General features: G+C 35.1%; 1 protein-coding gene across 1 annotated transcript in view; it reads right to left on the bottom strand.

Annotated features, from left to right (window-relative positions):
* EYS (eyes shut homolog) overlaps positions 1-27286 on the bottom strand; it is a 725122-nt gene that overhangs the window by 114290 nt on the left and 583546 nt on the right. The window contains 1 exon segment of the mRNA XM_053974015.1: positions 24317-24470. Within this exon segment, the coding sequence (XP_053829990.1) occupies positions 24317-24470 (154 nt within the window).

Here is a 27286-nt window from a genome sequence, read left to right as displayed (position 1 = left end):
TGTTTGAAATTTGCTGCACCAGCTGTATGTACATAAATCTCTGGGCCCTGATGGGACTCATCCCAGAGTATTGAAAGATGTGGCCAGTGTCATGACAGGACCTCTCTTCATTATTTGTCAATGATCTTGGGAGTCTGGAGAAGCCCCAGTTGACTGGAAGCTGGCAAATATTGTTCCAGTTTTCAAGGGCAAGAAAGAAGACCCTGTAAATTATAGGCCTGTCAGTCTCACTTTAGTGCCTGATAGAATTATTCTGGGAATTGTAAAACATCTGAAAGACAACACCCTCACTGGCCACGGATAGCATGGGCTCATGAGGAGAAAGTTTTGCTTAACCAGCTTGATCTCCTCTTTTAGCACTAGGTCAGCCATCTAGTTCACCAAGAAAAGAGAGCAGATGTGGTGCATTTGGATTATAGCAAGGTTTTCAGTACTATTTCCCAGAGTATCCTTCTGGATAAAATGTACAGAGCACAGAGAAATCCATAACACATTGGCTGAGCAGTTGGCTCAGAGAGGTTGCATCAGGCTGGCAGCCAGTTGCCAGTGGGCTCCTTAGGGCTCAGTTTTAGGGCCAGTGCTCTTCAATGTTTTTATAAAAGATCTGGACACAGAAATTAAACACACATTAAAGTGAATTTGCTGATGACACTAAACTAGGAAGAGCTGTGGACTCCTTCAGGAGCAGAGAGGCTTTACAGAGAGATCTGGATAGACCAGAGAGCTGTGCAAGCACCAACCAAATGAAATTTAACAAGAGCAAGTGACAGTGTCTTCACCTGGAATTGTGGTTATATATGCAAACTGGGGGATGAGAGGCTGGAGAACCACTCTGTATGAGAGAAATCAGGGTTTGGGTTCATGGCAAGTCGAATACGAGCCATCAGTGTACTCTGGCAGCCAAAGGGGACAACTTGGGGTGCCTTAGGCACAGCGTCATGAGCCAGCTGAGGGAAGTGATTGTCTCACTCTACACTGTAGTGAAGCAGACACATCTCAAGTACTGCATGCAGTTTTGAGGGGTCTTGGTAAAAGAAGGATGTAAAGTTATTACAGTGTACCCAAAGGAGACTAAGATGGTGAAAGGCCTTGATGGCAAGACTTAAAAGGAGTACCTGAGGTCACTTGGTTTGTTCATCTCGGAGAAAAGAAAGCTGAGTGACCTCATTCTCAAGGGGAGTGGTGTAAGAGGAGATCCTGCTCTCTCTCTGGTGACCAGCAAAAGGACATGAGAAAATGGAACAAGCTGAGCTGCATCAAGGGAAGTTCCGATTGAACATTAGGAAAAGTTACTTCACTGAGAGGGTGGTCAGTCAGTGGAATAGGTTCCCCAGGAAAGTGGTCATGGCATCAAAGTGTCAGAGTTCAAGGAGCATCTGGATGTTGCTCTTAAGTGTGTAGTTCAATTTTAAGTAGTTTTGTAAGGAGCAGGGATCTGGAATCAATAATCCTTAGGGGGCCCTTCAAATTTGAGAAAGTCAAACAATATATTTTTATCATAGAGTCATAGATTCATAGATTGAATTGGGTTGGAAATGACCTTAAAGATCATCTAAGTCCAACCTCACTGCCAGGCCCTTCCAGTAGACCAGGTTTCTCAAAACCCCATTCAACATGGCCTTGAACACTTCTACAGAGGGGACTTCCATTAATTGTCTGGGCATCCTCTTCCAGTGCACCACTACTGTCATAGTGAAGAATTTTTACCTTGTATCTAATTTACACCTGCCCTCTTTCAGTTTGAAGCCATTCCCCCTTGTCTTGTCATTCACTACATGTGCTTATAAAAAAGAACTTCTTCTCTTTCTGCTATGGGGGTACCAGAAGAACTGAAGAAAATAAGGAAAACAAATACACTTTACCTTCCCAAATATTACCTACTTTGCACAGAAAATGGAATTTCTTTGCTTAATGTTGTTATACAGTTTTTTCATACATTATACAGAATCTAAAAAAAAACCCCAAACCCAATGTTTTTGCAAAAGCATATTAGTAGCTGAAAATGGTAATACCTACATTAGGTGAAACAGATACTGTTTATGTTACGTTCTACTTAGCTTGGTTTATGCTTCATTTACTCCAGCTCTGCTAGTCCAAAAGTCAAGTTTATGATCCTTTAGTAGACTGGCTAATGGCACTCTTTCTAATGCATATATTGCCAAGCATACTACAGGCAGCATACACCCAAGGATCATTTATTTCAATGGAATGCTTTTCTTCAATATATATATTTTATGAGTCATGACTTTAAAGATATGTGTTCCCAGAAAGGATCTTTAAAGGAAAGTATAAATTCTGCTTTTAATAATATCTTTGAAATTCTATTGACTTCATGGGGACTTCACTGGTGTAAACACAATACATCACTGTGCTGTGACAACCAACCGATAGACTGCGACACCTCCATTTCACACATGCAAGAATGGGAATAAGATAAAGATACTGGAATAATTAGTGCTAACATTTAGGCAGAGTTTTGAAGTTACAACAAAATTGAACTTTCATTATAATCATTACCATAGTCATTATTGCGGTTCATGATCATGACAGTATTGGAAGAACAGATTGTTACAAAATTGTTCCTGGCAGAACACACCAAGTCCTACAAAAACCTTGTGTTCTAATCTGAGTTTCAGGACAACAAGTTTGTACATAGAAGAATACAGAATATATATTGTACATGTATTTATGTCTGTTGGATCGTAAGGCTTCCTAGTGCCTTATATGGGCTTTTTTTGTCTGTTAGATTAATTCGTTGAGATTTCACTGCTGATAAATACCCTGTGTTTCTAAACCCAGTAATCCACCTTCAAGACTGAATACAATTGCTTTCTCCTGCTTCTGACTGCATTGCCTCGGGTTCATGTACCAACTGGGTATTTGCTGCACCTGAACAAGGCTGTTTAATTTTCATTGTGGCTACCTTTACCTTCTCTTTGAGCCTACATTATATCAAAGAGAAAGACTTCTACTCTTCTATTCTTTGGCGCTACAGAGATGAACACTCCTTAGGAAAGGTGCTTGTGGTCTTTTGCACAGCTCATTCTTACCCTGTAATCTGGCTTCTCTAATTCACTGATTTTTAATATAGATGTAATTGCATTCAAGCAATTTTATTAAAAATTATGTAATGTCAGAAAAGAAGGTTTGCCTTCCTCTTTCCAAAAAAAGCCTCTAGCTAAAGCTTATGCAACAACTAGTACAAAATATGTAAGACATGAAAATTCAACTGTAATATTCACTGAAAGAATATGCTGGTGTGAAAATAGTAAAACTCTTTTTTATGAAGAGTCACTAGATAATAAGTTTTGGACAGCTCTTCCCTTAAATGGAGATGAAATAATTTCAGCAAACAAAATGCCAGTGTGGGCCTATTATCTCAAAAGTCAAATGCCTTTCTCTCTAAGAAATGAGAAAAATAGGTGATACTAGGGAATTAATTTAGAAAAAAACAAAATAGTCATCAAGTGCAATGATGCAATATGACACTGATGAAGACTGGAAGAAGTTGGAAGACTTCTGCTAAAAAATAAATAAAATTTCATTGCATGGGATATATGAACGCTAACTTTAAAAGAGTACCCTAAAAAAGTACCAACTCAGAAGTCTTTTAGTCTCAAGCGAAATGTGACCACTATCAAACCACTCTGACCACTATCAAGCATTTCCTTCTCTTTAAGTACAAGATCACTTGTAGGTAGAGTGATTTTGAACACACTGAAAAAGATCATGTGCTTGGATCGTATTTCTGTTTAAGAAAACATTAATATCAGTAGGAGCAGAGTAAAACTTAACATAAGAAATATTCAGTATTGCATCCTGGTGAGCAAATTAACTCTGTTGTAAGCCTGGCAAAATGTGAAAAGAGCTCTTGGTAAAACTTTAAATTTCAAAGCCTGTCTGCATTGTTGCTTTGGTATCCCATCATAAAACTATTTTTATGCCATTTATCTACCTACCAGGTAACTGAATCTCATTGATATTAATAGATTGTGAAAATAAAGAGAAACAAGAGAACAGTTTATGTACATTTAGAAGCTATGGTCTCATGTGAAGTGGCTATGAGATACACAGTTTGAAGAAAGTATACATATACACATATTTCTGACAACAACCAATGTTTAAAAATTTTTCTTATGTGTATACAACTTATGTATGCTTAATTTGTGCTTTTTAGAATGGTTAAACCAGAACAAAGAGAAGAACAAAGGAAAATAACATATCCAAACCACCATATTTTGGGGGGGGGAGGGGGATGGGAAAGTTCCTCTGAAGACATTAAGAAAAAAAGGTAAAATAATACAAATCCTGAGGGTTCAATTATCCTAACACATCACCAAGAAAACACCACAAAAAAACATTGAAAAAGTGCTCAAAGAGGGACATAGTAGGCAATCTTCAAGTTATGTCTCTCCTTCCTGAAGGACTGCTCTCACTCCCAGCAGCAGAGAGACTCTTCTGGAGATAGCAACAGCTTGGTATTGCACTGGAGCATAGGAATTAATTATTATGTTTAACCATCTTCAGATACAGTCTTCCATCTATTGTCTTACATAAGTCTGATCCTATGAATGAAAATTAGGGAGCCACTTGACATGTGAATAAAGCTCTATCAATGCCGTGCTGTACACATAATTGCAATACCACAATGATCTCCTGTTGAAGATCTTTTCTTGCCTATTACAGACAGAAGAAATACAATGATCAGTAATATATGTTACTTCTACCAGGCAGCACTAATTAATTTTCTTTTGCATACTCTGATGGTCTAAAATGAACTGTTACCTCCCTTCTACATGGGAAAACTAAGAGAAAAATAGGTTAAGCAATGTGGTTAATGAGAAAGTGAGTCTTCAATTTGAACACCAGGAAAAGGAACAATTTATATACTAGTACAGGAAATCCTGGGTAGACTGGAGAATAAAGTTGCCAACTAGTGCAACCCCTGAGGTAGTGGCTGGCATATTTATTAATACTCAGGACCAAGAGACTTCCTGCTGTATTTCAGTTTTACACATATAAGTATCAACTGAAAAAAAAAAGTATTTTGCTTTCAGACTCTTTAAGGCTCATGTTTTTTAATCCTTTGTACCCTTAAGCCTTTGGAACTACTGTCATATTTCTCTAATTATGACATAGGCAACTTTATGTGCTAGCTTCTCATAGTGACATTCAAACAGCTTGTTCTTGTCACCTTCTGGTGACATTCTCAGAAGCACCCCAGTAGGAAAAAAGAAATAGGCAGACACTTAATCTCTCTTATAATTCAGCAACAACTGCTGAAACAACTATATCCTCTGCTCAACTCATCTATAATTGTCTATGAATGCCTAATTCAACTGAACTACATTAAGACCAACTGTAAATATGGCAAGAGAATGTGAGTCAGGGCATACATAGCTAAAGGTAGCACCTTAAAACAATATTTAAGAATATCTAAGAATATTTAGTTCTCCTACTGTATTGCTTAAGAATTGAAGGTACAAGCATAATCTTGCCAAATAAAAGTTTTCTATTTATGACAAAAATTATCACTAACATATTATTTATGGTAAGCATTACTTATGCTGTCACAAGCAAAGGGCCATGGAGAACTACAGAGAAGGGTAGTGCCCCATTTGAAACCCAGATAAAACTGGAAATTAATAACTGATATTTCTTATTAAGTTGTTACACCAGTTAAGAGTTATCCCTGCACCTCCTCACCAACCTTGTGTCTCTCCTTTTGACACCATCAGTAGGAAAGAAGGTAAGGCCTTGTCATCATAATCCCTTCAGGCCCTCTTCAGTACACGTAAGAATAACTGATTTTTGGTGAAATGAGAAACATCATTGCCAAAACTGCTGGTCATGTTACAAATCTGCTTTCTCAAAGAATGAACAACTCACCTGAAGTCAATAATACAAGGCAGAAACATCCCACTTACCAGACTTAAGATTTATTGATTTATGAAGCCTAATGGCCACACAATGTAACAAGTTCATTGCATTAAAAAAAAAAAATGGATTTGGACACATACTTATTGCTTTGAACGCACAAAGGAACAGAACAGGGCAGACTTCTTATTTCAGAATACATTCATAAATAGAGAATTGCACAGAACTTGAAGCTTACTGTTGTCATCTAAACTGATTAAATTTCTGTACTCATCTTTATCTGGACCAAACTCATTTGTTGCAGTCTTCTTTTGATAACACATGTGCTGTGTTTTCCCCCATCAGAACAAAAGTATGAGCTTTAGAACTGCTCTGTCAAAGAAATTAAGATTCTCATCATAATTTCATGTGTATTTTGTACTTGAACCTGTCTAAATCAAAGCATCCAACGTGAACAGCTAAGAACATTTTGCTGAGCTATAACCAGCTATTTTTAATGAAAAAAGAGACTGCTTTATGGTGGTATGTTTATACACATTTTAACTGCAACCTTAAACATACATGAATGCACAGGATGCTTATTGCCTATTTGAATATCAAAAGGCATAATATAGATTATAATGTCATTTGGATGTGCTTCAGCAGAACCTACCTAAATAGCCAATGTATATTTCCTAGTGTATTAGAAATGTCTCTCCTACTTTCTTTGTTCAGTGATATATTTGAGCTGAAATGTATTATTTAAAAAAGAAATACTGCACAAGATTTGTGAATATAAACTGCAAAAAAGAAAAGCAAGGTAAACATAATACATGTAGTTTGTAGATGTAAATGCGTATTCACAGACCATCTTTTAGGAACTTTTTTGGTTTTTTTTAAACAAGATAGATTACTTTCATCAGATTGTAGAAACAAAAAGTATGAGGTGTTAATGGAAAAAAAAGCAATCTTCTATGATGTGAAATGGGCCACATTTCTTCATGGATAGTCAAAATCTTACATAGGTCCTTCAACAAGATTAAATTTTATGAATGCAAGTGATTAAAGAAATTGTAGAAGTGTAAACAAGCACCACAATGCCTGTTGCTGTGCATGTAAAATCTGGTTTTGCTTATAGATGAGGTTCTTTATTTCTTGATTTTGACATCCAATTTTCCACTTATCTATTATAAATGCAACTACACACATATTGAATGTGGAAATATTAGAAATTATTTCACTAAAAAATTATCCTGTAATTAATATTTCATTTCACAGAGATGCCTGGTTGTACTAACCATGTAGATACTTTAGGTCAAGATTCAAGCACTGAAAAATTTATCAATTTATCAGAATTAACATTTGTTACTGACAAAAGTTAACTTTAGATTAAGCTGCCTCTAATTAGCAACAAATTAAATCATGCACAACAGGGGTTTACTAGTTACCAGTTATATTCTCTTTATAGTGTTAGCCCTAATGAAAAGCATTTAAAATCAGTATTTGCAGAGTGGGAATCCCTGCAGACTGAGAGAGTGTTCATTATACTGAAAGGCAGGGAACTCCACAGTGTGTGATCCAGGTCTCTCTCATACAATGTCCTGCTCCTTTACCAGCTTACACTTAATGTTGCACTCACCACCTGAGTGTTTGGCAGCCTCTGTAGTCAACTGCAAAAATAAACAAATTGCTGAAGTATCCTGAATAAGCCTGGACAGACAATTTTTAGGTACTCTAACACCTAAGTGTCCTAATAGGGTGTTAAAAGAAGACATTCTTCTATTATGGGCCGCTATAAAGCCGAAGTTATTCACTGATTTTTACACTTCACATGGAATTGCTGAATGGGCCGGGTTAGAAGGGGCCACTGGAGGTCATCTGTTCCAGCCTCCCTGCTGAAGCAGGGTCCCCTTGAGCACGTTTCTTGTGTTTGCATCTGGATAGCTTTTGAGTAGCTCCATAGAAGGAGACAATGCCCACAGTCTCCCTGGGCACTCTGTTCCAGTGCTCAGCAATCCAATCCTTGCAGCAATGAAGCTCTTCCCCATGTCAGGTGGAACTTCCCATGTTCCAGGTTCTGGCCTCTTGGCTGTCTTCTGCATGTTTGTATTTATGATTACAGCTGGTCCCTTTGCAGCATTCCCTTACCAAAGGTTATTTTATGGGGTTTGTTTGTGTGTTTGTTTTTTATTGCAATTGGTAAAAGAGTATTGGACTCTAGAAAAATGGATGGCAACAGCATCATATCATAGATGTCTTTTGGTTCAGAGCATTCAATACTGACCAGTAGTTGAGATCCATCAAATAAGTTGTAAAACAAGAAGTCTTGCATTAGAATGAAATAAAAAGTTGTCTTTCATTTCAAACCACTCTTTAAAGCTTCAAATACCAAAACACCAAGAACAAGCCAAGCTTTTTAAAAAAAGATCAGACTAAATATATCAACATATCCCAGCTTATATACCAGATACTTGCAAGGTTTGGAGAAGAAAGTTGTCAAATTTAAATAGAAATGGAAAAATGGAAAAATTTAAGATAATTGTGCATAGCAAAAACATTTCTAATGTGGTCAGAAGAGCATTCATGGGTGTATACTTCAGACATGCCTCTGAGGCAAACCCTAAGAGGACGTGCTGGAAGATCCTTTTCCTCTGAAGGACCCAGTGAAAAATTTCATTATTTCCCTGGCTCACACTGAGCACTAAGGGATGCTATGGGTAACTGATTGCCAGATAGACAATGCAATGCTCACCAAAAAATTTTCTACCCACTTAGCTGATCTTGATAGGAGGGTGTTAGGAGAGCCTTGAAAGGAATGTTCTATCTCAGTGGCAGTGCATTTTAGGAAACAGCTTTACCTATCCAACATAAGTTATTTTTAGAAATTATTTTAGTCTTCATCTATGTGCCTCAGAACCCTGTGATCAATAATGAATTTTATAATAAAAAGATCCCTGTAAATTTTGTATCACAGGGAAAAAGAGCTGAAGGAGATGAACAGACTTGCCCAAGGTGTTGTCTGAAGAATGCCAAATATGTAAGATAATGAGTGCAAGTTCTGTGATTGTCATGCTTTTATTGATCTTATGTGGAATTGCTAGAAATTAGGATGAATTAATCTAAACAGAAATTGATTTTAAAGAACATACCCATTGCACTTATTAAATTGCAGCAGTCGAATATTTGCCTGTTTTCAGTCAATATTAAGTGCTTTGCTTAATGATGAACCTGGAAAACTTCGCCTGCTATGCATCTGCCTCTCATTTGTGTGCCAGAGGAAGACAGCTGGCAGGAAGATAGGGTGAGCAGGATTAGGTCAGCTAATTCTACCACTGTTTTCATTAAACAACTATTGCACTGTTTTTTTTCAAATTAGAAACCAAAACCAAAACCAAAACCAAAACCAAAAACAAGCAAAAGCAAACAAACAAAAACCCCAACCAAAATAGGCTATTGTTTGGTCAGGAAGAAAAATAAAACCCATAAGCCTGTGCCTAACATATAAAAGGCAGGATACTTGATGATGATTCAACTATAATATGTGCTGTACATAATCACACAAACAGAATAAATTGTGTGGGGAATCAGTTATAGAGAATCTACTTCACAAGTACTTATTTTTTTTTTTTATTTTTCCTGTCTTCCTTTTATCATCCTTTCTTATTCAAGAAGGGTTGAAGGAGCAAAAGAAGTTCTGTGTTTCTCCTCTATTGTCACTGCTAAATATTGATGCAACAGTTGGGGAGATAGGGAAGAAACAGACCTTATGGCTTGGATCAGATACAAACTCTACACTAATATAAAAAGAGAGCATTATTATTTCTAGAAGGAAAACTGAAAGGAAAGAGGAAAAATCTTATTAAGCAAAGTTTTTAATTCTCATCTTTGATCAACTGAACATTTTGAAATCTTCTATCCATGATAATGATTTAAGGCACAGTATTTTTATAGGAGACTTTCTTTGGAGCCTATAGAAAGTCATCCTCAGCTATCTGGGATTAAAGTGAGCAGGGATACTTTCAGCTACTGACATATAAAATATTTCAACAACTCAATATGCAGTTTGGAAGAATAAAATATTTGAATTTTTGTCTCCTTTTTCTTTAAAGGTATGCAATGAGAGTTTAAAAGTATAGAATATGTACATAAAGTTTTCCCAGTTATTAGGCAATATAATTTATTTCATCATCTGAAGATGCAGCAGTACTATACTGTGAAAGTTGCAGATCACAAAATGTTAGTTCATGTTTAGTTCAAGAACTTGTGTAAGGTGAGGTGAGAGATATACTAGGTTCTTGCAGCTCATCTTGAATTTAAACTGAACAATTCAGTGCTGCTTCATTTCTCACTCAATGTAGCTTTAAATGTTTTGGCCCTTTGGTTGTCTGTACTCAGTACTCAACCATTGGTGTACTTAACTGTCTTCCTGCTTGTAACTAAGAAAAATGGCAGCAGATTTTGGGTAGTTTAAAAAGAAAATGTACAAAAGGAAAAAAACACAAAATATCATAGCAAGATTTCTAAGTGAGAGCAAAAATACATGTTCAGCTTTCACTATGATAATACTACATGACCCAGGAGATAAAAGCTACCAAAAAATCTCACAACCTTGCTGCCAACCTATCAGAAAACATGATCAGCTATAATAAAAATAGTATGGACAAATTGCTTAATTACTTTAAATCACAAAGCAATGATATGAACTAATTCTGACAGTGTTGGATACATTTAATAATGTTTCTCTTCTATGCATTAACTCCTCAGAGTAAGAATGAAAGGAATTTCCAAGACCTAGGCCTCTTTTTGGATCCAACTGCCTTAGTTGCTTGAGTGGTAAAATATTTCATATTTAATCTACTGTTAATAAGGGGCACTTTTAATCAATATGAAACTGTGCTGCTACCAAAGAAGATGGTGCCCAATTGAAGAAACTGTTCAGGAAGTGAATTAGTGATGTGACCTGACTAAAAAAAATTACCAAATCCCTCAAGAGATATTTTTTTTCATCAGATAAGCAGAATTTCTATGGCAGTTCACAACTAATCAAACCAAGTTAATCAGTCTTCTGTTTAATTGCCTGCTTAGTAAGAATGATGTTATCTTCCTGAGCAAAGAGGGCTTTAATAAGAGATATTAATTCCAAAAGCTGTAAGATGCTGACCAGCATAAAACTTACAAGAAAATAAAACAGCACAGATGTATATTGTCTGAAAACACCTTATGTGAAATGTAATATATGCAATAATAGAGGGCCATTTACTATTCAATATTAATGAATGTTCTTGTATTGGAAGGTGTGAATACCTTAATACTATAGGATTACTTTTTAACATTCTGAGACTCTTTGCAATTTTTATTTGAGACAAAGGAAATGGCCATACTGACAGTGTTTCTTTATTATAATATAGAGAATTTCACAATTATTAAAAATGAGGTTTTTGTTCTGGAAAAACAGAAGAGAAAGAACAAACCAAAACCCTAAAAAATAAACCCAAAAACTTTCTGGCTCAAATTTGAAGGTTAAAGTGTTTAAAAGGAAACAGTTATAATTATATGGGCTTTAGAAAGCATTCATAGCCCCTGCAGTGGAGACTGAGTGCTTAGCAAGACCAACAATACCACATCAACATCAGTGCATCACCACACTGAGTTCTAAAATTGAAAAACATGGATATACATTTGGCATAGGTTGCTCCTGAGATTATTGTCTGCATCAAGCAATCAGCAAACTCCACTCACATGGTAACTTGAGCCTTTTTTTCCTCACATATCCCCCCCCTTAAAATTACAGTAAAACTGCTTGTGTGCCTGCTTCTCCACATAAGAATTGAATAAATGTCATTTAAAAAGTAATAAGATAAAAGTGCCAGATTCACTACCTCCATGAAATACATTAAGAAAACTTTAAAGATTACAGGTTTAAGTATTTGATTGAAATAAATCCACTAAAACAAAGCAATGTGTTCTTCTCTTCTGTTAAAAGTGATGGAAAAACTCAGTCTTAATAATCAATTCCTTCCTCTTTGGCTGGTTGAGGACGAGTACTCTTCAGCCAAGGAACAAATTGGTCAGAATATACCTTGGCTTTTGTCAGGCACAGACTGGTGTTTAGTTTTGTGCTTTTCACAACATTTGCTGTTGAGCAAAACTTATACCTGCCCCAGAAGGCAGGCAAGCATAATCCTGTTATTTTCCAGATGGATGAACAAAAGAGGTTGTAGAAGATTGTTTCTGACAGTGTTGGGAACAAAACCCAGGGGCCAAACCACATGTCAGATTTACATAAAATGTATTCAAATCAAGAGAAAATGTATTTTCTGAAGGTGTTTTGAACCGCTGCTGAGTAATTTGGTAGCAACACAGCATGCTACACTGTAGCTCTCACATTCACATCTTTCATTACTATTGGTCTGCTAGGTGCTGGCAGCTCTGACAAGACAATATGAACCGTAGGGGGGATAAAACAATTTCTGTGACAATGTATAGATCCCTAGCTCCTGGTGTTCTCACTAAAACCCCTCAGTGCAGTAGGAAGTCATAGCCACCGTTGCTACAAACAGCGGAGCAGAACTGCAAATTGCATGAAGCTGCAGAAGAAAAACCACAGAGACATGTATCCCAAGGCAGAGATGTGAGTTGGTGCCATATAAACATCATTTCCCCAAACAGGGAAATGTACAGCAAACATGTGATACTGCACTTGAGCACAGCCTCCAGAAAAGGCAAAATAATAATTTTTTATTCACAAAAAATAATAAAAATTATCCACAATCATAATAATAATTTTTTTATTGTACTCCAAACTTCCAACAGTTACATATCTGTTTAATACCATTCATTTCAAGTGTGAGCTCAAAAGCAGATTTGGCATTACATAATCTTTTACTATTTTATATCAAAGCACAGAAAACTTGTTTACAAACTGTTAATACAGTTACTTTATCTGTAAATACTCTCTAATGCAGCAGATATTTTTCACACCTCTGGAAAGGCCATAGCACCAGGAGTGTGAGACAATAGTTACTTTTCTATGTTCACTATATGCTAACACTTACCATGTAACTACAAGAATTCTCCAATATACTCATATTTATGTTGTGTTGAACAACAGAATACAGCCTTATCTAACATAAGACAGCACTACTTATAATTTAAATAAACAGAAGAGGTCACGTATCTGTTACAAAATTTTGCCTGAACAACTACCCATGGAAGGAATGCAGGAAAATTATGCTCAGTATCACTTCCCTGTTCCTTCTGTGGTGAGTTGACCTCAATCAGCTGCCAGCTGCTCACACAGCTGCTCTGCCTCCCCTCCCTCTCAACATGACAGTGAGTGTGGGGAAGCACAATGACGAAACTCCTGGGCCAAGATAAAGACAGGGAGATCACTTACCAATTATCATCACAGGACTCACATGGGGAAAAATATTTAATTTATTGGCAATTAAATAGATTTGGATGGTAAGAAACAAAGAGAAAAATTAACCGCCTGCTCCACAACCCCCTTTTTTCCAGCCTCAACTTTGCTCCATTCCCAACTTCTGTATCTCCCCGACACAAACAGTGCAGAAGGAGGATCAGGAATATGGCTCAGTCTATAAGAGCTCCTCTCTGCTGCTCCTTGCCTGTCACACCTTCCCCCTCGTCCAGTGTGGGATCTCTGTGGGTGCCAGCTCTTTCAGGAAATACCCACCTGCTGCAGCCCCCACGGCCAGTGCCTAAGCACCTACACTCTGTACATCTCCTTTCTATAACCTTTGTAGCACTTTGCTAAAATATTAAGTAATCAAGTAATGGTCACAAAATGACAAAGCATCTTTGGATGAAGCTGATCCCAGATGTAATAGCAGCATCAGTAACTCCATAGAAAAGATCAACAAAGCTAAAGAGCATGGGACAGAGGGTAAGTGGTACACAATGGTGAGTAAGCAGAGAAAAAGTTTCCCAGGCATTTTACAGTCTAAGAAAAACCCGGTTAATGTGTACTTCAAAGAACAAGCTAATGATAGTGACAATCAAAGTGGTAGAGAGATAAATAAAACAACTGCTCCCACCTGAATTAATAATACCAAAATATAAATTCTTCACGGAATCCATGTACTTCAGTTAAGGAAGAGAAATACCTTCCTATGATGGGTTCCACAAATGAGTTTCTTGCAGATCTTCAGAAAGATGTGGTGGATGTTTCTCTCTCTCTCTCAGAAAGATGAGTTGACATCTCTCTCTTTTTTCCTCTCTCTCTTTCACTACTATCAAGGAGGACTATTTAATAAATGTATGTATGAATTTTACTGAATATTCTCTTTAATGAAGTGACTCAATTTGCAGCACCAAATTTTCTTACTACTGGTATGCAGAACTAGACCTAAACTGGCTAGTCTTTAAACAGCTGTCTGATGTCCTGTTTTGTTCTTTCTTCTCTGCATATGTGAAAACTATGTATTAAACATCTACCTGAAATTTATTTAGAAAGCAAGAATTTAGAAAAAAATAAGATTATAGCTATTAAATAATAACCATCTCTCTTCTTTCTCTCAGCCCCCATGAAAAAGGTTATCCAATGAACTATATGAAACAAAGACCTCCAGTACACCTGAGGTCCTGTGAAAATTTCTGGTCACAGAGATGGACTCAGTATAGCACAAAATGCAGATCATGCACCAGAGGCTCAGTGTCACATTTTTAAAATTCTTTGCCTCAGAAAAATTAGTCTTGGATATGTTTTGGAGATAGGTAAATAGTTCTCCCACTTTAGAGTTGTGTGAACTAAGCAACAAGCTAAGATTAACCAAACTTTTTGAAAGCACATTGAAAAATTGCTGCTAAGCTAGGAGCTGGTCACCTAGACCAAGAAGAACTGCTCTATTCTCAGCAAACAGGAGAAAATTCAGCGTAATCCCACAGCAGTCTGGACTGCAGGACTTTGCTGCCTGTTTTGTTGTTTGTGGAGCTCTGCCTTCTGACTCCTCTGTGGTTATTGATGCTCATGAGATGAATCAAAGAGAGCCAAACTGGCTTGCTGAGGGATAGATACATTTTCTTGCCCTTCCCTTCCCTCTACCACTGTGTTTTTGGACATTTGTACAAAGACTGGCTGACTACTGGTTTTTATTTTCTACTGATATTCAATACCTACAGAGCAAATAGCACTTCCTGTTGCTCTCAGCTAAGGCAAACCTGAAGAGAATTGCCAATTGTTACAAGCACATGGAAGCAATTTTATTTCTGTATTGATCTTCCACATACAGAACAACAGGTTTGAGGAAGAGAATTAAAAAACTGCTTGCTCTTCACAGTTTTCTTTTGTTGTTTAGGTCTTCAGAACTCTCAAATACAACAGTGTAAACTACCATCTCACAGGAAGAAGGCAACACAGCACCTTCATAAGATATTTGGCTCTATAGTCTAATGCTATAATTCCATGTACTGTGCCGAACCAACAGAAAGTAAACTGCTGTCTGAAAAGTCCTCTGTGTAAATTACTGGGTGACCAGATACAGATGATGAATTTTAGAGAATTTATATACATTAGAAATAAAAAAATATTTAAATTATAAAAATATTTAATAATATATAATATTATTTTTAATTTTATTATTTTATTATCCCTTCTGTAATCCAGTGTCTCTTTTTTTTCCTTCATGTCAATGATATCTGCACGGTTTCATGTATATTGCTCAGTGTCCCTTCAGCAGTACTGAAATCCCTTTGTACTGGCAATCTATGTGAAATTACTGTTATTCCTCCCAAGCAGATCAGAAGGGCCACACATCCCACTTCCTCCCTGGAACAGTGGGAGTAGCCAAATATTTTGAAATCTTTGCTTTTTCACCCAGCCTGACTCAGACACAAGAAGATGGAAAAGTGAATCATATGAGTTCACTGTCTACGTAGAGAAACCACAGTGAGTGAGCAATCACATCAGCAGTACCTGGAACACAGTGCTTATTCAGCACACAGAAAAAACAAGACTGTGTACAAGTCTGCACCATTAAAGCAGTATCTCCTTTAATACAGAAAGTGAGAATTCTGAAGAACTTAGCAAATTTTGGAAATTTAGGTTAAATACAGTTTAGAATTTCCATGATATAATAAAAACATCTCTTACAAATGCTTTATCTTGAACACTGCTGAAAGGCAAATAACATAATTTTCAAAGCAGATGTATCCAGAAAATGGAAATTGGGTTATACAGACTATTAGAATTTTATTCTTCCTATTTTTCTCGCAGAAACCCAGAGATTCTTTGAATATTGGAATTTTAAAATTATAACACATAGCCAAATCTAAAAGTAGAAGATAAAGAAATGTATTTTCATTATGTTTTATAATGTATACTTTAATTCTGGTGAATTCACAACTCACTGTCTTTAGAAGAACTGATAAAAGATGGCATATAGATTCAGTAAAATCTCATTGAGAAATAACTGCTGTTAACAGCATCACTCACTAAGAAAGTAATAAATAATTACTGCAGTTGTCAACAGCACATTGAAACTGTTTCCTTAATGTGATTATTAATCTTACAACTTCATTTGGAAAATGAAATTTTCTGGTTATTCTGAAAATTACACTAGCTATTATTTTGTCATGTTTGATAAGAGGGTCTGATAAACAGGAAGGTTTTAGAATTTTCTGAATTATACAACACTTTAGTCATGCTTTTCAAGGTTGTAGCATGAAAACCTAACAATCTATTCACATATCTAATTTCCAACATATCTGTAATATGCTTAACAATGAAGTACTAAACATACACTGGAGATTACCATGGTCATTAAATATCTGCTTCTGTTTAAAACTGTTAAAATTGATATGACAAAGTTTTTATTCCTCATTAGTCCTTTTCATTTTACCACTTCTGTAGGAAAAAATACAAAGTAAATATACTGTCTTGAACCACTTTGTTCAAGTGGACTTTTTAAAAATCAATAACTGGAATCAATGAAATTCAGAGTATGAGTATGAAGGGTATTACTGAAGTGTTTGACTTATCCCAGGAAAAAATGGACATAATAAAAGCATTGCTCCAACACGATAATATCAACTTTCATTATTATTTTCGAGTCTGGTCCTCTACATTAGAAAGGGAGAATGGTGGAAGAACAACATAATAGTTGGGCAGGAATGCACCTTAAACATGGACAGATTGAAAAAACCTCTCCATTCTACCACTAGGCTATACAGGCACTCTCACTTGGACAATCAGTATATAAAATATAAAGTTGGACTCATGTTAAAATGACCACTGACATGACAGAATTTTCTTCAGAACTATGAATTTTTTTTGCTCTCCATCATAAAACATTTTTTGTATTTCTTGTAAATTAATGGAAAGTTAAATATTCAAGTCTTTGTGGTGAATGATTGATATTCTGCATAGCTGTGAGCCAGTTATGCCTATCAGCATCTTTTAGGATGAGTTAATTCATCCTACAATGGTAAACACAATCCAAATTACTGTGAAGGTTAGTACATTTTTTCTGTGTTGCTTGATTTTGCTTTATTATGCTAAGTTGAACTCACTAATAAATACAAATACCCTTCAGTAAAATTGGTAATTCAAATGAAATATGTTACATTCTTAAAACATACTATGGCTAAAAATTACAGCTATCCTTTTTCCTATAGGAAATACCGTCATCTGTAGCATCTCTTATTCTATCAATTAAAAAGTGGTGGATACCTTCAGGAATAGAGATTAAATGATGCTCTCTTATATTTTCAGGACATGGAAGTGTAAACAGGAATTTACTGAGTAAATTTCAAATTCATGATTAGAGCATCTTTTTGAGTCACCAGTTCCCCCCAGACAGAATTTGATTTAACAGAATGCCTGATTTGGCCTAAAAATTAAATACATAATATTACCAAAATAATTTAATTTTTCAAATTCTGTGTTTGACAGTAGATTGGAAGGTGTGCCCTGCTAACAGGACTTTCCAAATAATACTTTCCTGTATTATTTTCTGTGATACCAGAGACATTTACAAAATATGTTTCTTTTATCATTACGACTTACAACAACAAAACCTTGAATTTTAAGTAGGTTTGAAGCTGAAATAATTGCAACAGAAAAAAGGGGCTATCAGTGGGATAAAAGATTGTGAGAAACTAATAAAGAGTATTTTGCAAACAATTTTTCTACTTTTTCAGCATATTTACCATTTAACACTGACCACTCAGGGAGGTAACCTAAAGACAAACTGTCAGTTTTCAGCTGAGTGTCAAAAATTGCTAGTGAGCAATAAATATCTGAGTACTACATTAATTTTTAAACTTTGCCATAAATCCTTTGTATAAATGTACTTATACAGACAAACTCCTTTAGACTAATACCTTACTTGAAAGTAGGTGAGGTTAGATGGAGCAAATATGATGCATCAAAGTTTTTCTTAAATAATGTAAATAATCAACGGACTCATATTTTTCAAAGCTTTATCTTTGAAATATGGTAAACATACATTGCTTTTCCTTGTTTCTTCTATGGTTCCAGGTAGGCCATAGCACTCCAGCTGTGATTCAGAGCCCGGTTCAATATGGAGCTCTGGATGCCGGATGCTACTCTGTATTACTGAACTGCTAATAAAGTTCACACTCTAACATTTATATAGATATGAACAGCTTTGAAAAAGACTGTAAAAAACCCACACCTAGCAAGAGAACCTCAAACCTTCTTTAATGCATTGATTTTGGCTAGTAGTTTTAGGTTTTGGAATATACATCCTTCTAGGAACTCAAATTACATTTAATGCAACTCTGTAATTTGTCCATAAGAAAACACAGCAGATATCGCTTATTTTGTGACATAGCCTTTTCATCTGAGATAAATGTATAATGACACACATTGGAAGATGAAAATATTATGACATCATATACCGAGAACTGGTCTGTGGTGAGCCACTTTGCAATAAAACATCCAAAACCAGTTAATGATTTTTTTGTGTACCTCCTTACAGACAGCGTATGAGACAACAAAAACAAGCCCTCGGCTTATTATAAACATGATTTAACAACAACCATAGCATTAATGTGTTATCAACCTAACTGAATACAAAGCACTATACCAGGTACTGAGAAGAAAACTCTACCCCTGCTGAAATCAGGACAGCTAGCTTGAGTAGGAATGTTGGAAGGACCTCCAGAAGCCCTTTCCAGCCTAAAGAATCACTTGACTCTGTCCTTCTGTGTTCTTGGGTCATTCCTGTAAGGTCAGTTAATGTAAGAAAATCAGGGTAAACCAGGAGCATGAAGGGTACAGGAATTCAAACATCTGTTCTTCAAGTCAGTAGCTAATGAGCTTGAACAGCCATAGCAGTTGGTTTGTTGGCTTTGACAGATCACTGATGAAATATTGCATACTGCTGATGAATGAAGGCAAAAAAAAAAAGTTCCAGAAAATGGCTTATGTTTCTAAACACACTGAATGTTCTGATCATACACAAAAGCTGAAATTGAAACAAACACAAAAGGTAACCATTTCTATATACTTTATGAGAATCCACTTTCTTATTTGAGTTATTCCAGATAACATGTCACATGGATTGATTTAACCAGCTGATTCCAATGTTCCAAATTTTTATTCTAAATTTTAATTCCATATACAAGAATTTGTATTCATTACTTGATTTAATGCATCTCTTATGGGACTATTTTTAAGACTGAATAGATGTAGTGATTACTTGTGTAAAACTGTAACAGCTTGATTAATGGGCTTAAGGCTTTCAGAGAACAAACAATACATAGGTGTACAGGGCAAAAGCATTCCTACCTTATAGTAGCAAATATGATGATTTTATGAAATTTTCAATTCCTATAGAAAATGCAATAAACATAAATTCATGTAGTTGTATATATGTCCTTCTAGAAGTAATCACAAATTTTCTTCAAAATTGATGAAGTACAATTAATATCCTACAACATTTTCAGTTCTATGCAACACAACATGGGTACAATTCATCTACATGCTGACTTAAAATTTGAAATTATATCAAAGAGTATGTAAAATATTCCTTTTTAAAACCACATCTAAATGTTTTTTCCTTAACAATTTTATAAATTCATATAATAAAATATAAATTCTTAAATCTATCCCAGACTGCTTTCAGTGTTTATCTTCAAACAATTTTGAAAATATGAGGTGTGGTAAGATGACAGTGATATTGCATGTAGTTGTCATTTACCGAATCACCTTTCCATTTCTCATTCATCACATAATTGATTATGTTGGAAATCAGTATGGCACATATGAAACCTAGGCTACACCATGTACTTGCTGAGATACAAAAACCTTTACTGATTTAATGTAATTTTAATTACATTAATTACATTTAATTACATAATTTCACACTATGCAGGATACCCAACACCTGTAAATAATAATAAAAAATATGCACTAATATGAAAACCTATATATCTCTGAAATAATGAAATGAAATAGGTAAACACCATGACTGAAAATGAGACAACATATTGTATGGATTGTGATTTACATATTTTTTTAGAAACACATTTTCTGAATGCACATGCATGAAAAAGCTTTGTAGAATAGTTCATGCAACGATTTTCTTCTTCTGTGGAAGGAGAGGATGTAGAAGTGTAGGTAAAATCATGGACACTGACAATATAAGCATTTAACTAGTACTTAGTACATTACACCTTGCCAAAGTTTCCATGTGGAGGTACAAAAACATGCTGAGGACTTTCACAGTTCAGAATGTGCCATCTGCTTTTGAAGCTGGAAGACCAAATAATAAACTTCAGCAGCTTCTGTACCACTGCATGGTCTAGGTGAGAGTTGGCCAAATTAACTGGATAATGTATTTAACAAATAAACTCTTTTAAGGACAGCTAAAGGTGCCTTTCTCAGCCATGAGTAAATGCTCACATCCATACTACTGATTAAAGTGTGACAGAAAACTGGAAACAACTGCTTTCAATCTGTTCACTTGGAAGATACATGAAACGTAAATGTACATAATACCATGATATAGCTTTGTGGTGAAATTCTGAAAGTTCTGCAGGTAAATAAGATTGAAGAATGATGTTACATACAGGGAAGTTTTTAATTAATGCTGGCTTGGAATCTCCTAAACGGAAAAGGACCTGCTGTATCACATCACTGTGCAGAATAGAACAAAATATCATCTAGAGACAAAAATCTAAGATGTCTAAAAAATATCAGTACTCATATTCTAAATGCGACAATCCACTTTACTATCTAGATGAATCAAAATCCTGATAACCTGAGTATTTCAATCTTTTTGTTAAATTTACCTTCCTTCAACCACTGAATTGAAGAAACATCATTTGCTCCCATGACAGTAATACCACTTTAACCACAAAGTAGAGCAAATTTTACATCAGGCAAATGCATTTCAGAACCTACTCATGGAATGAAATGTGTTTGGTTTAATGTTCTTTGAATAACTTTAAAGAACAAATCCATAAAACCAATCCAAACTACATTTCAAGTATGTGCTCAAAGCTTTAACTGAAAAAACCAATACATCCTCAATTATGAAATCACAAAAAATTACACACAAATGAATGCACATTTTCAAACCAGTAATCAAATCATCCTAAAATAAACAGAAATAGAAACACAAATAAAACTGCATTGAAGCAGGTTTCTATTTTCTCTAGGCAAGGCAAAAAAAGTAAGCAATCAGAGCTTTATTGACTTTCTTCTATAAAGCTGCTATTTCACAAGCATCATAAAGACAACGACTGAACATTTAAAAGTCATTTAATCTTCATCAGGTTTGAGAAAATGGCCATATCTAAGGAAACTAATCATACAGTTAAAAGAAAGCAATAGCTCTAAACTATGGGAATGTATTCATTTCTTGCACATGTGGATTAAAAAGATTAAGTTCAAAAAGAAGAAAGTCTGTTTTTTTCTATAGATATTATTGGATGTGTTAATTGTGGTGTTTAACCACTGCAGTCGTAGTTGCATCCAAAACCAGAATAACTGTCAAATATGATCTTCCAAACTAATTCAAAGTCAAATGTAGCAAATGTATTGTTCCCCTGTTGGAGAGCTTTGGAACAGTAATAAAAAAATGGTCATTTATTCTACTCTTTGACACTTTTCCTGCATTATAGGGAAAAAAAAAAATCCCACAGTTTTGCAGGTAAAGCATCCAGATAGAATATCTATCTCCAACAGCCTCTGAGAACACAAATCAACAGTTTGTCATGGATTCATATTTTATATCTTATGATACAAGAGCTTGGGAGGCTACAACTGCCTTGTCAAGTTTGCTTTTTCCTTTGACAGAGGTTAAGGATGACTGCTGAAGGATTACAATTTTATTGCTGCTTGGTGAAGGATATACTGCTCTCTCTACATTTTAGAAGGACTTACAAGAATAATCACAGTCATTTTGAAGGCCAAGCCCATAAACTCAAATTCATGTAAATCCCTGCTAGTCACAGTCTACAATCACACCTTGCAAGTTATTTAGTATGACACTGTTTCAAAGATAGCAGTATAAAATTCTAGGAAACAAAAGAAATGTGTAAATTGAACTGACAGTATTTTTTAGTGTAAAAACAAGAAGAAGAATGAGGCCATAAATACAAAGGTGTTAAGGTAGGAAAAGAAGGAAATTTTTTTGGTGTAAACTTGAACTCTATACCTAGAATCAATTTTTTAATTGCCATTTAGCTGCATTTGTTGCTAAGATATTATTAGGCTTTGAAATCTGTACAGTATTTTAATGGCTTAAATGTATGAAGCAAAGAAAATGCTATCACAACTGATATAGTGCAGTCAATTATCTGACCAATGTCTCACACAAGAGAAGTCTCTGGGATTAAAAAACAAACTTAGAATAGTTTATTATTATTGAGCTGTATAACTCTATCAAGTATTTTCTGAGAGAAAAAAACCCCTTCATCTGCTAGATCAAAAAGAAGGGGAAGTGATATAATTTTCTTTGTAAGTTTTATATGCTTTTACAATCTGTACAAAAATCCAAAAATAAATACACTGCCAGCTAATAAGATTTGAATGTATGCTATGTGACTTTGCTCCATTAATACTAGATGTTAATACTAAGCATAAAAGGAAAAAAAATCCCTGTTTTAAATGTAGAAAAAAGTAATGTAGAGACCTGTAGCTGAAAAGAAATAGAAGATAGAAACAAAACAGTTTCTTAAATGGCAGCTCCTATTAGCTTCCTGTATATTGAAAAGAGATTTATATTCTAACAAGTTTGTTTCTAAAAGAAGTGGTAAAGCTTATGGGTTAAGCCTACAATCTAACAAAATACATTGAACATTCTCTTCTCCTCATATAAATCTATTCTATATAATGAGATCAACAAACCTCTCTCATTTCAGAATTTATCAACATTCACATCACAGAGAAACAGCTCAGAAGAAAAACACAAAAATATTCAGATTTTGCTTTGATTTTCCTCTTTTGATAATAAAAGGCAATTTTGAGAAGTCTAACATGCATGTTTCATGGTAACTTTTGCAGCAGTCTCCATCACATACCATCCTCTAATACCAAAAACAGTACCAGCTAAGGCTTCCTTTAATTTAATAATTTGTGCATTACATTGCCTCACATCACAAATGTTTACAGTTCAGATGCAGCAATTAATACTTAATAATAATTAAATTATGTAAAAAAATGCAATATATTAATAACAGTAATTTGATATTTTATATGGGTCAGAATTATTTCTAAACATTTCTGAAATAAAGATTGAATACTTTACCATTATTTAACCTTACTAATATAAATATAACAAAAACCCCTATATTATTTCTGTTTTACTTCTTACCTAGCTTGCACATATGAAATTCCATGACTGGAAAAAAGTTAATTCATTACCAAAGCATGATACCAATACCCATCTCAAAATGATAAATGAACCATTTTGAGAACTATCATTTGTACAAGATACAGTGGTAAATGTAGGTGTGACAAATGTAGATATGACAACTTTTAGAGTCATAGTTGTTTGGATAAAGCTTTTAAAATCACTAAGTCCACCCTGTAATGCAAGATGTTAGCATGCCCATTTTTAATTTATCTTAAACAATAGATTAGTCTTTAGCACTAAAATGTGATGAAAAATCTAATTTATTCTGCGTGTTAATTAATAAGCATAAAATATGAGACCCCCATTTTTAACTTCAAAAATTATGCTTAAACTGTTTCAGTTCTCAAACTGACTTAATCTGTATCTGTAAATGTATCTGGACTTTGAAGACTTTGAATGATTCATAAGTTCTCCAAAGGACTGAACTAATCTGTGTGAACTAAAATGTATTTTCAATCGAGGAGACTACCTCACGAAAAAGGTTCCCAAATTTGCTTTCCAATTCAACTTGCCTTTTTATTGTCCAAAAAAAAAAAAAAGTGAAATCACATTTTATTGCTCAATATAGATGACTAAAACTCTTTTAGTGTAACCCAGTGGTAAGTTCTTACCTTATTGTGATAGGGACGAGCATACCCTTGCTGACAGATTGCTTCAGGGATACAGTCAGAATGTTCTGAGAGTTTCCACAGCCCAGTCGAACTGTTGGTCTTCCCTCCACAAGATACAAGTGAAGAAACTGCTCTCCAAAATTTCTTTCACCAGCTTTGAAAACAAAAATGGAGATAGTCACACTTTTGAAAGTGTAGGACCTCACAGAACTATATCACACTACTGGAACACGATCATCAGACACAAGGCTTATGTGACCTTGGGGACTCGTCTGTCTGTATACAGGACTCTTGAGTGACTGTGAGAAAAAAAAAAAACAGACTGTAAATGTCTGTATTTAGCTGATAACAGTTAAAAGTAAAAGAAAATAACTAAAAGACAAAATTTACTTAATACCACTGCAACAGCATCGATCTTACAGAGATCTTACATTAATTGAACTTTCTCTATATCAGTATCATCAAGACAACAAAGGTGACAATAAAAAAAACAAAATACCAGTCATTTAGCTTTTCAAATAAGTTATAGAAAACAAAAATTATACGAGTACAGCTGTTATAATAGATTTAAAGATTAAGAAAAATTCACTTTTCCCAATTAATGATGTATTTCATACTTGAAGAGAAGAAAAATTATTTATAAAACGTCAAACATACTGTTACTTGCACTCTTAAAAATATGAATAAAAATATGTTTAAGTTCACTTCCATTAAATAGTATATTATACATTGCAAAAATGACAGCAAAATATTTATATTTAAGTGATGGATGATACATAGCTCTTCTACAAAAAAGGACTGACACCTACAGTTTCAAATGCCATTGGGTGAATTTGCTCTTTGGATTTGACTGTATTTACTTTTCATAAAAGGTAAGACAGTTCCTGTTTGCAATTTTTATTCACCTTTAAGGCAAACAGTTAAAATGTTAATCTGTTTTTTCACTGTATTTTCCTATGTTTAACTGAAGTAAAAAAGACTCACTAACTGGGTCACGAAACTGAAAATACTGCATGTATTGTTTGATGTACTACTGCCTCTGGAGACCCTGCTGGCATGGGCATTAGACAGGTAGAAATCTCATGCTAGCATTTGGGGGACCCTCAGTTGTGGAGTGTCTGGGTTTGGGTGTGTGAGTCTTGAGTGAGTCTGCCCATGAACCATGAGCAGGAGTGGGTCAGAAGGGCTGGGATCTGGGCTGGGTTTCATCTGCTGGGTAGGAGCTCCCAGGCCTGGAACTGCTGCAGGGGGCCACAGGTCAGAACATCCTTTATTATTTTTATTCAGAAAAGTAAAAAGAATGAAGGCATTCTTGAGACTTAGAAAATATACTAATTTTTAAAAACAAAGTAATCAACTTTGTTTTGGAGGACAAAACAAAAACAAAAAAAATGATCTTTTAGATTAGAGAGAGACAATGCTTGCAACTGTCTGATCATTTCCTTTTGTACAATTCCTAGCAGAAACAGTTTACAATGTAAACTCCCTCCTTGAGAGCAGCTTTCTAGTCCACAATGCATTTCTTCAGTCTGTTACAAATCCTGATGACCTACTGAAGTCTTTTATGCTTAGACATATTTTGTATTCTGAATACCTAATTAACTCCAAAGCTATTTTAATTTGACTGGATTTCATGCCTTTGGCTTTTACAATTTCCTTCTACAATAGCCTGATAATTCTCTTTCAAAATATATTGCACTATTGCACTGCTTTTTAACCATCATATAACTGATATATGCATATATTGTATTATTTGCTTCCTAGTCTTCTCCCCTCCCTGAACATGCCATTCCTGGCATTTCCAGTTTCTACCAGTAAGTAGATCTGTAAGTCACATTGATTCAGAAAGAATGAAATGGATGTATATGTGCATGTATATAAGATGTCTTGAAAAAGTGAAGAAGAACAGCTTGTTTCCCTTCTCTCAGTCACTCTGTCTGTCTATTCACATTGCCCACTAGTAAAAACTTGGAAGAAGGTCCTCATTATTACCAGTAACGTAAAAAATCTGGGACAGCTCTCTCAAAGGCAGCATTACTTCTTGAAACTTCAGTGAGTGTTGCTGCTTGAACTTCAGTCTAGGGAGCACTTTTAAGTCACACTTACAGGTGACTAACAGCATTCTTCACATTATTTGCTAGGTGGTATGAAATCCTTTGAAAGGACAGCCCTTTAAATCTTTCTACAGTGAACATGAGGAGTTGGAGAATTTTGTTCTGGCAATGTGAAACAGCATATACTACCTAGTGCATATGATGGAAGTTACCTTCATAGGAAAAGCTCAAGTCATAAGCAAAACAGACAGGTTCTGGGAAGAGATAGAGATCAGGAAATATCTGAGTTAAAAACCTTGTTGGATATTGGGGGTAAATCATCTTGACCTTACCAGAGATTATGCGAGGGGTTCCGGCTAAAGAATCTCAGCAATCATCCTTTCACAGAAAACTGTTAGCTGGAAGGTTATTTTTGTACATCAGTATGACAACAAGCAAATGGCCATTGAGCTTAAATGATTGCCTATCTAAAATTTGAAGTCCCATTAAAATATGGGATAAGCTTCATTAAGAAAGAAAATATATTTTGACACAGAGGAAGGATACTGTGCAATGCTCTACTTGAAAATGCCAGCTGAAATAAGAGACAAGGAGACTACAACTGAAATATCTGAATGGCCTCTATTTAGTTTCAGAAGGGTAAGGGGAATATGGGGAACAGAGCTTCTGAGAGCAAAAGAAATAATTTATGAGCCCAACTTATGAAGAGAGCTGTTGTCCTTAAGGAGTGCTATAAACATGGGCTGTGATATCTGAAATCCAATTGTCAGAAGTTACAGGCTACCATATATAGCAGAAGCTAAACAATCTACCCTTGAAGGGATTGTGAGCAGCATTATGCTGACTCTCTTAAAAGTGAAAATGATGAAGTAAAACTTTACAACTGTATCAGGTTTTTATGATCACTAGCAATTTG

Source organism: Vidua macroura, chromosome 3 (assembly GCF_024509145.1).
Source record: "Vidua macroura isolate BioBank_ID:100142 chromosome 3, ASM2450914v1, whole genome shotgun sequence".
NCBI lineage: Eukaryota > Metazoa > Chordata > Aves > Passeriformes > Viduidae > Vidua > Vidua macroura.
The sequence above is the reverse complement of the archived record's forward strand: the minus strand, read 5'-3'. Positions and strand labels throughout refer to the sequence as shown.